The sequence below is a fragment of the Anopheles stephensi genome, chromosome 3 (genome assembly GCF_013141755.1).
Source record: "Anopheles stephensi strain Indian chromosome 3, UCI_ANSTEP_V1.0, whole genome shotgun sequence".
NCBI classification, from domain to species: domain Eukaryota; kingdom Metazoa; phylum Arthropoda; class Insecta; order Diptera; family Culicidae; genus Anopheles; species Anopheles stephensi.
Window position 1 is genome coordinate 85,702,026 of NC_050203.1, and position 10,821 is coordinate 85,712,846.

The 10,821-nt window shown below is 45.2% G+C and overlaps 1 protein-coding gene across 4 annotated transcripts in view; it reads left to right on the plus strand.

Annotated features, from left to right (window-relative positions):
• Positions 1–10,404, plus strand: part of LOC118513956 — a 50,962-nt gene extending 40,558 nt beyond the window's left edge. Inside the window, exons 1-5 of one of the 4 annotated variants that reach the window (XM_036060354.1) lie at positions 3,939–4,065; positions 4,139–4,249; positions 4,442–4,624; positions 8,665–8,911; positions 8,982–10,404. In XM_036060354.1, the coding sequence (XP_035916247.1) occupies positions 4,036–4,065; positions 4,139–4,249; positions 4,442–4,624; positions 8,665–8,911; positions 8,982–9,268 (858 nt within the window). In that variant the 5' untranslated portion in view covers positions 3,939–4,035 and the 3' untranslated portion in view covers positions 9,269–10,404. Of the gene's footprint in view, positions 1–3,938; positions 4,066–4,138; positions 4,625–8,664; positions 8,912–8,981 lie in introns of those variants that run through there. The other 3 variants (XM_036060355.1, XM_036060352.1, XM_036060353.1) reach the window with 3 other exon arrangements.
• Positions 10,405–10,821: the final 417 nt, after the last annotated feature.

The window sequence follows — 10,821 nt, forward strand, 5'->3', positions numbered from 1 at the left end:
CGTTCGCTGCATGGTGTGCTTGCTTCCGGTGGGTTGCTTTTGGTAGCACGCGGCGCTGACGACAGTCGTCGGCGGGTTTAAAAATCCCGGCAGCATCCCCACAACGATCCGCTTCGAGTGGCTTCAACGTGCGTAGGATGTGCTGGGTTGGAGCGAAAAACGTGCCTTTACTTACTGCTGCTGGTTCTCATCTCTTCCCTTCTAAGAGTACAGCTTTTTTGCACAATTCTTCCTCCTTTCCTTTGCTCGTTGTTTGGCTGTTTGCTAAAGAAGTTATTCCACAGCGGGCCGTAGTCACGAGGAACAATCGTACCTTCCGAATAGGCCACCCCGAGACACGCTCGAGACATTGATTTAATTAACTTATCCGACACTTTCACTCTGTGTGTGCCTTGTTCACACCTTGTTGCCTAGCTACCACTTCCTCCTCCGGCTCCTTGGGCTCCGTTGACCCGGTGCGCTTTCATGAATTTTTGGCCAAACGAACAGTTCGTGGGTCACGTTTGCAATCAATGTTGGAAGTAAATTAGCAGTAAACTTGCCACAGCTCATCGAACTTTATCCGACCAGGTCGGTGCGGTCGTAGCCGGGTGTGCTTTTCCGTTGTATGCAAATGCCATTTGTGCCAAACGCTACTTGTGTAGGCACGGGTGTACGCGAAGAAGCAAATCTCTGCCGAACGACCTGCTGTGTCTTGGTGAGCTTGGAGCCCACCTACCGAGTGCTGCGATGGCAGACGAATGGGCAATTGAATTAGTCTAATCTGGAACGGCAAACGCAAACAGCAGCCGACGACTGCAACATTGAATCGCTCGCAGGCACTTGCCGATTGATTACCACGCTCTCTCGCTGTTCAAGAAGCGCTATTAACATTATCAACTACTGCTACTTCTTCGCTGATGCAGCGCGTCGTGCTGTCCAAGGAATGTACTCCCCATGAAGAGTGACATATCCTCCCTTTCGGTGGTGCGTAGGTTCAACAAATGATCCCTGCCCGTCGGGAGTCTCGAGATCGTTGCCAATCGCGTTACCCATTTATTGCCATCGACGATACCGAGGACCACCGTCGGGAAGGAGTTGGAAAGTTGGAATTCAATTTTCCTTCATGATGGAATACGAACAAATGGACTCCATTAGTCGTTAGAGACCAAGAGCGAGAGAGAGAGAGAGAGCGCAGGAAAGGGCCTGGGAAGATTTGAGGCAATTAATAAAAATCTTCCTTCCCTGCTCGCTACCGGCATGCAGGCCCTTATGTCTTTCATAAAAATAATTAACATGTCCCACCATTAATTAATGTAAATGAACGTTTGCTTAACCATGTGTACCATGAGCCGTGGCACAGCTAGAGGAAGCCCGAGATGTAATGACATTAAACGTTAACTTTTAATTAATTTTAATGCGACAAAATGTGCTGCAATGAAGGTTTTCGAATGTGTAATCGAGCTTTGATATAGGAGGCAATACATTACGAACCTATGCTAATTTTCCTAATGGCTGTTTTTTATCGTACGTAGCAGTCATCCAGATAACGTTGGTCTACAGAATACATTTGTACTGGTTTGTTCAACAAATAAACAACACTCTACTACAAGGTTGAACTAAAACAAATATAACTTGTTGTTTGTTGTTAAGTAAACTAAAACTGGAACAGACTACTGTTTACTAAAATTTGTTAATCTGTGTTGATCAGAACTTTTCTAGAATTATCGAGCGTTTATGATCCGCAAATAAGACTGTATAAAACCGCATGCAGCCCTAGTATTCTACTGTGTTGTAGTTGAGGATCTCATCCAATTCCTAGTCACCTAACATGATGACGAATGCATTCAGAGATGCCTTGATTCTAGCCTGTCAACATACTACAATGGCATGGACTCTATTATTATATTTTTTCGCAACAGCTTAGCAATAACTTTGCTGCAACAATAATATGAAACCAAGGATAATGAATTGTGGATCTGCTGCAGCATTTTAGTACAAAGTATCAAAGCCAGTAGTGATGACAGATGCTCAGCCCTTTCTTATTTCCCAAGAACTAAACCAAAAATCTGTTTTTAATGTGTGAACATTCAAACATGGCGGTGTCTGCAATTATTTTTTTCCCTGGAACTAGTTCAAATCCTAATCCTAACACCCAACAAAAACAAAGAACAGAATAATTGCACATAACTCACAGCTACAGCAAAAACATTGTCGCTCAAATTAAAACGGAACGGTTTTGGGAAAATGAGCACAGAAAACTGCTGCTCCCCACCACATCCTGGAACTGGATGGTGCTCTGCTGCTGGTAGTCAACCATGGTACGGTTGATGGATGAATATCGTTCATCATGTGAAAGCAATTCCGCTTCCCGAAAGGACCCAGGGAAGCGTGAGGGTACGTTGCAGCAAAAGCAGTACCAAGAGTCGAGCGTGCTTTAAAGCGCAGCTTCTGTGTGCTCCACTCTGCGTGGTGGGTTTGCCAAACAAAACAAAAAGGGCACCATTATGAACTCAAATGATGATGTAAAAGCGCCAAGAAAACCAAGGCAGCTTTCTTGCAAGAAAGCTTCTTCACTCGCTGCTCGCACCGTGCCCGGGAGGAAAAATGTGCGGTTTAAAGGTGGCTTGGTTGGTTGAAACTGTCCCGCCCTGGAGCTGCTGAAAGTATGCAATGCTATGACAACAACGCTTAAGGCAACGGGATAAGTTGTACACTTTTGTTGTCAGTTTTTTTTCCTGCCTTGTCCTTTTCCACTGCTGCTGCCCTCTTAGAACTAACCCTATCAAAACCGCACTATTTGTCCACCGAGGCGCGATGGGTTTGTCCTAGTTTCAGTTGATTAATCATTTCATTTCTTCCCATCCACGTCGGAGCACGATCAACAGCATACGCTGCTGGCCGCTTCTAGCGAAGGATAACACGGACAGAGACACAGCGTTGTCGTTTTTTCTGTGTGTGTCTGTTGATCCTCTCCATTGCAGCGAAATGATGCAAAACGAATGTTTTTCTTTCTGACTCACTGGACGGGACTGGGACCGTTTGTCTGTGGACGGTGCAATACTGGGAGCTCGCTTCTCTTTAAAGCTGTGCTGATGGAGTTATTTTTTGCCTACAAACCCAATCCTGAATCCCTTTATGTTATGCTTTCGGTAAAGTAAACAGTAAACTTAAAGGGTAAACAATCCCTTCTAACAAACATAAACAGTTGGAGCAAAAAAGTATTTACACCTTTGCGCGATAAAAGCAAGTGACGAATCGGGAAGACCTCACGGAAATTCGTTTTTGCCTATGTAGAATTGCAAAAACGGGCCCATAGAATCTGGTCGATGAGAAAGGTTTTGCTTCATCGGCGTGACAAGCCATTGACGAGGGTTGCGTAAAGGTGTGAGACACAATACTTTATCTAATCGGTGAGGCATAGAACCTCACATCAGTGGAAGGACCAATTCTGAACATAAACAACCCGATGAAGCTTCATGTGCGGGCCAAGCGAATTCTGACGTTGGCGTTGAAAGGGGAGTTCCCTTCTTATCAGCTACCTGGCAGACATCGGTTATGCTGCACAGTCATCAAGGGAGGCATCAGATTTAATGGGTTGCTCCGTTCGTTTTAATGCAATTTTTGCGACACACTTTTCATCCCATAATGCAATAAGATGTACAAATATTGTCGAGAAAATATTTGACTATCGTGTTGCTGTTATCAAAATTAGCACAGCTCTTTGATAGGATAATATTTGAAGTAACGACATACGACGTTGGGTCGTTCACATCATATCACTACAATGAAGGCTCATGTTAAACGGAAGTACTTCAATCGAGCAGTTCCTACAAACCCTTGCGCACATGCGTATCATATCGTGATAAAAATGCAATGTGGACTCTTATCGGTGGTCTATCGCTATCACACACACACACTTACCGGTGTTCATTCGATTTGGGGGCTGGAGAGTGAAAGCTGTTGCAGTTCCTCACTGGGCCTGTCGAATGGTGCACGTAGTTTGATGTGGTCAGACTCTTTCTCTTAGGACTACCGCCGGGAAGAGTTATAGAAATGAGCCGACTGTTGTCAAAATCTCCCAAAGTAATGTGAAGTAAAGTAATGTGTGTGCAAAATTCTTACCGCCTTTCTCTTGCTCTTTCTCCCGATGCTACAGATGACACACCTCCAGCGGCACCGGTTGGAGTCAGTGAGTGACCACAGTGGTCCGTCCAGCTCGTCGAGCAAATCGGACAGCTCGGACGGTTCGGCCTCGGAGATATGCGAGGTAATGCAGGACTGGTCTCTGGACGGTAGTGACCCGCAGTCACATCCGATGCAGCTGCACCATCCCAACCTGCTCCATCATCAGCATCACCACCATCACCATCATCATCATCATCAGCACAACAACCATCAACGTCATCAGCCACAGCACCACCGTACGCTTCTTGCGACTCACGAACATCATCATCTTCAGCAGCAGCCACCGAAGCAGCAGCTCAGCTCGCCCAACTCGAGCTACACCCAGGAGGACGTTGACGAGCAGGACGTTGACGATCTCGAGTACAGCAAGCACGACCTCATCAGCCTGGACAACGGCATCATCACCGACTACGAGCGTGCACAGGTCGAGAGCTTCTTCAGCGGACTCGGTACCGAGGTGAGTTCTGGTGGCAGGGCGGCACATCGATAAATCAATTGGCTGGAGTGGCTGGATGATGTCAGCAGCATCGTCCAAGCCGGCCGAGGTGATAATTGGAACATGTGCATGTGCTCGCTTGCCAGTGCCGATTGCACACGGCGAATGGGTAGGAGAATTAATGTCATGTGCATTCGAGGAATCGATTGATGGTGGGTTTTAATGGAACCCTCTTCGGTTCTAACTAGCCGGAGTTGATGCTCACTTGAAACTGGTGACGTGTAGTGGAGATGGTGGTTCCATACGATGGGGTCCGGGAATCAAATCCCTCCAGGATGCAATTCCCCTGTACGCAAGGCTTGCCTATCTACAGCTATAGGTTCCTCAGTCAACACATCACGAAGTTGAAGTTCCAAGAAGAAGAGGGAAAGATGCTTTATGCCGGAGAACTCTCAGAATCTATAAAAAAACAAAGATATCAGTAAAACTCTTAATCGTTAGTGAAAACCAAGGCACATAAACTATCGCAATTGACAGCTTACAGTACCTTCTCCATTACTGTCCAACGTGAAGATTAAATATCCATAAAACGGGTGTGCTGCACGAAGTATAGTAGGAGAGTATGTCACCCCGAGATGGAAGAACTGTTTGCAAAACCGTGTTGCTGCCTTATCGATGTGGCCGGAAGCAACAGTACGCCACGCCATTCGTGGAGCAGAAGGTGTCAACAAACAATTAGCCCCCTTTTTGGACGACGCCACGAGCAACAGTGAGTCATTAGTGGGGTGGTGTGCCCTTACACCTACCGCCATCTTCCCCATATGGGCTCAATTTTCTCAGTCGGCGGCAACATTAGTGACAATTATTATTGCCACATCGTGAGTCAGAATCGTTTTCTGACGCCGCTATGCTATGCTGCAACCCAGTGAATCCGGGTCACGTGTTTCCGTGGTTCCGGGGCGAGCTGTCACCTACAACAATAGCTCGTTCGCTTCGTCCACCAATGTTATCCTTTCGGCTAATGTATCTTCTTCTCGAGAGTCCCAAAACGGTTCGAGTGTCACGGCATCACCACAATCACATCACCTCTTCCTGTTGACTGTTTGACATAGCCGGATAGGAATTTCATGCGAGTAATCACGATCGAATGACAGCGACATACTTAGTAGGCTTTGGCGGAAAAGCGAAACTAACCCACACACACACACACACGCGCGCGAATATTTGTGACGCACGCACGCAAGTCATGGGCAACGTGATTTTCGGGTGAAAAAAGAAAAACCTTCACCCATCCGGACCGGAAGATGGCGGTTGTGATGAACCACGTGCACGATATGGATAGCTTTCAAACCGTTTTTTTTTTTCGTTGTTGGACGAGTGAGATGTGGAGCGAAGTTCAACAAGACGGTTGAAGCTGTACAAGTCAGCAAAAAGTTTGACTACTTTGATATTCCCACTGGTGCGCTGCTGTTGCTGATGCTGTGGTATGTCATCTGTGGGACGTCCTCGTCGGAGTTGTTTTTATGTTCTCCTTTTCTCCGATTCGTCTCGGTTTGTTATTGTTGTGTGTGCGTGAATGCCCTTTTTGCTGAGTATAGTTCGCTTCCCAAGGGGAGGATTTACTTAAATGCGAAATATGTTTATACTCGCCAGTTTTTTTTTATTATGACACTTACGGGTGGAGAGTTTGCAACGAAAGAACAGACAGACATCGACGGGCCATCTCGTGCTTTCTTTCGCCAAATGAGGATTCCTCCTCCGGCAAGGCACATCGCGGAAAAAAAACAGCCCATCAGGACGGAAAGCCCAGACGGAGGACAAACAACGGCTCGAGATGTGGAGATCGGCAAACAGTCTGCGCCACGGACACTGTGCCTCCCTCTAGGGGGTAACAACAACAAAGAAAAGGTGATTTTGCATCTTAAATCGAAAAGTTATCATCTGTTAATGATGATTTGTGGCTTTCGGAATGTGTTTACTGGCAGCTGTGGCAACGTTTCGAACTCGGTTTTGGAGCCGAACTTCTGCTTCAAATAATGATCGATACAATTTTTGCGGAGCTACAGGAAGAAGATGCTTCATGGTAAATGCACTGCCGGCAGAAGAAGAACATCCTCGACAGGTCGCAGGATGGGCTGAAGGCTCACTGATTGTGCGTTTTTTTACGAAGAATTCTTCTGCCACAAGAAGACTTCCAGAGAGCTCCGAAGAATCGAAGAATGGGGACACTGATTTTAAACAACCCTACAGGGATCCAATCAGAAATTAACATTTTTGCAAAATCATCCTGAAGACACACTAAAGAGGATTTAATTTTCTTGGAAAACTTCAATGGCTCACTGGAATTTCTAACCGCATGTCTCCCCAAACAAGAGACCTACTTAGTACATAAATGATGATCGTTTATTAGATCATAAAATGGGCCGGTCCAGTCACAAAACGTTTCTTCAAGAGAAATGACTATGGTTCACAGCGTTACAAAGTGCGGCCATTTAATTGATCACTAGTGAGAAGAGAGTGAAAAACGTAACGAGTTAATGAATTGATTACTGTTTTTAGTCAACACTGCCATAAAACTGCTCTTATTAAGCTAAATGGGGACGTGGAAAAACAAAACGAGCGATGTGACTCCCTCACTCACCCTTAAGAATCATAACGATTCCGGGTGGTTTTTTCTGTTTTTTTTTCTGAACCAAACAACCCACCATAACGGTTCCCAGTGGAGTCATTCTTCGGGTAAGGTTAGGTTATGTTTCCATCCTACCGCAACCGTAATCAACAGCTCGCAATTCATCTGTGCGCGTTTCGTTTGCGTTTCATTATAAAACCTTGAAACTGTTAAACAAACGCCTTACAAGATGCCACATTCGCTGGGTCGTGCCGGAACTGCACTGGGGAGGCTTATTAGCATCGGAAATGGCGCCAAAAAATGCCATTACACACATTGCTATACCGCACCCGGGAAGGTATTTGTCCCGCGGGAGAAGCTGTTGCTGTGTTGTTACACCGTAAAAGCATCCGGAAAATAACGTCTAAATCTGCGGCAGCAATCGTTCATGCGCTACCCGGCCATGACTCCATATGTTGGGGTGGTGCGCACGAGCTACAAATAAAGTACCTCTGAAAAAGAAAAAAGAAGAGGTCAGAATGGGTAAACTTTATCAAACACATTTAGCATAAACTTTTGCTTGCTGTTTTTTTGTTGAGAAAGGAAGACTCCTTCATAGGACTCGCCGTAGAGAAGACTGCACAAAAAAGGAAACTCACTCCATCATGCCTGAACAGTTCCAATCATTCAGGGTTGAAGTTTTGAGCCGGGAGGGGAAGTGAAAGAATCAAAAGACACGTACACCAACTTGCTGCGTTGGTCTTGGTGGACTTTCCGAGAAGAATCCTTGGTCCTTGCGAGGTGAGCTTGGGTAGCTCCCGTCCACTATTAACATATGCTGCACGAGAAGGCAACTCTGTGTGTTGATCTAAATTGCAAATAAAATCCTCCACAAAGCGAATCCTTGCAGCTCAACCCGTTACTATACACGCTGTTGGAGGTTGAACGGTGCTTCTATTATGAAAAATGAGGATCTACTGTATGGCACTATGGGCAAGTTAGAACAACAAGCCGGCCAATTTAGTATTTATGGTAACTATGTATCAATGTGGTCTCAGTCGAAAGGTCATATCTTAGTCAAAAAGACTCAGCCTTATATTGTCTTTCGTTGACCGTAAATGACAAGAAGATTTTCATACAATTATCACTAGGTATAGTAAATATTTTTTAACACACATCTAGGTTAAGTTTTCTTCTAAGGAACTAGAACCTCATGAGGCTCCTGTTGACTTAAAATACCCGTAGCTGGATAGTCAGTCTTCCATACAAGAGAGTCAATCCAACTTTCAGATCTCTGAAATTCCACAAATGATTTTCAAATCTAAAAATCTTCCAGAGAACCCCCTTTTTGACCATAGTGCGTTTGAGACCAAAAGTGAGACTTCTCACTCCGACCATGAGCATGAATAATAATTTGCAAACACGCTTCTCATTTCTCTCTTCTCGTTTCCAGGTGTACGTCAGCTCATCGTTGGCCAATCTGTACGAGCGCGTCGGCAAGGAGGACTGGCGCCTAGTGTTTACCGGGATTCCGGTGCTGCTCCATGACAAGGGCAGCACACGGTCACGCTGCACGCCGAGGGTGTCGTTCGTGTTGGCCGAGCGTGGTACGTGCTTCGCCCTGTGGAAGGATACCATCGACAACCTGTCCGACTATAAGGTGGCAGCGGCTGCCTTCCATACGATGTGTCTATCAGCAGGTAAGCGCCGGTCTTCGCATCATCGAGAAGCTAGCATCGTGCTAAACGAGCGTATTTGCTTACCTTACAGATCATCGGAAAGTGATCGGCTTCAGCTTCGATTCGAACCAAGCTGCCCGGGAGATGTGGGTCCGGGTCGAGGAGCTGACGAGCAATCCGGAAAACATTGCCCTATCGGCACCGGGCCGCAAGCGCAAAACACAGAAGCGTGCCAAACCGATCGTGTTGCCACCGAAGTCACAAATCTCGCAACCGTGCCAGTTCAATCACGTTACCAGCGTTACGACCGGTGACACGCAGCGTTACTTCAGTCTGCAGGCGTTCGTTTCGGCCCCGGTAAAGCACCGAAGTCCTTAGAGTGAAAGAGAGAGAGAGAGAGAGAGAGAGAAAGAGAGAGAGAGAGAGAGCGAGAATGGACAGGATAAACAGCATCCATGACACGGGAACAGAGAATGTGTGTGTGTCCGGAAGTAGTAGGAGTTTATTTTCAAACTCATTTTCCAAGCTTCTCCTTTGTGTCCTCGGCAATTCCTCTCTTTGTGTGCGTGTTTAATCTCTAAGAACGAAGTGCAATCAAGCGTATGGATTTTAGTTGAGAGGCCGATAAGTAATGACGTGATTGTGCGATAGGCAACTAAAGATAAAGGATACGAGATGTAGAAGAAGGACATATGTTAGCATCAGAACTCCCAGACAACACACTCACCTCCCTTCGAAAGAGAATTCAGGTTATTCACTCACAGTTAAGATCCATGGTTTTATCTACTCTTAGACCTTAAGAACATTCACATCTCTTCATGTAACAACAACACGTTCAGCAGCGAACTCCATATTGCTTCGGGACGATAGCAGATAGCTAGAACGACTAGACTGCAGTGCCACATTTTTTGTAGATGCTTAAGTGACTAGCTTTAAGGGATAGGACGAAAATGGAATCGAACGGAACGAGAGAGTTGGTCAGTGTGAATTAAATGTATGTCTGTGATAAACGAAAATAAGACACATGAGACATCATGTCCCCACGATCAGTGGGTACGATCGACCACCGGTCGAAGCGACCGGCATAGACGGAGTCGGAAAAATAGTGGGCGAAGAAAATTGGACACAAACCATGTTAGTTGTTAGAACTGATTGATGAAAGTTTTCTTATTTCACCGTATTTGCAAGCATATATAAGCTATTACTCAAAACACATACGCATACACGCATCGTACAATTGGCTTACAGTTGGCGTTCCCTATCTGCCAAAGCATATGATGTCTGTGGAGGACGATGCGTTTCTCCCATTTGTACAGAGGGTGTAAGAACATCCAAGTGAATGTAGACAACCGGCATTCACGCGGCATACGTGCGTTTGTAATGATATAAATGTATTTTGGTAGCAATGCTGAGCAACATCAGTGTTTCACGTGCTGTAAATATTTGCAACAACAACAACAAAACCTTTTGTGTAGTTTGAAGAAATAAATTTCAATTTTATCAAAATGATCAGATGAATTAATTATTTTTACTACTCTAATACGAGCAAAAATAAAGGTTGAGAAAATGTCAATTTACTGCATTTCATTTTTAAATTCTTCAACGCATTCGTATTTGAATTTGAAAAATGTTTCGTTCCGTGAAATATTTCATCCAATGAAAGGTTTCAATACAAGTTGCAAAGTAGCATACAAGTTTGTCACAGCGGTTGCCCAGCTTTGGTCGCTTGTTAAGAGCTGCTTTAGAGGGTTTATTGAGTCAAGTGTTGGTAAACTGGAGTTTTACAGGGGTTTCATAGGTATAATTGACAGACAGGTTTTTTGGGCGTGTAATTGATTCTTTAAGGGAAATTCTACATTAGTTAGCAGAGCAAAAGTATTCTATTTCGATCGAATTGACTTACAACGAAATTCATTTTGAGAGAACTAAGC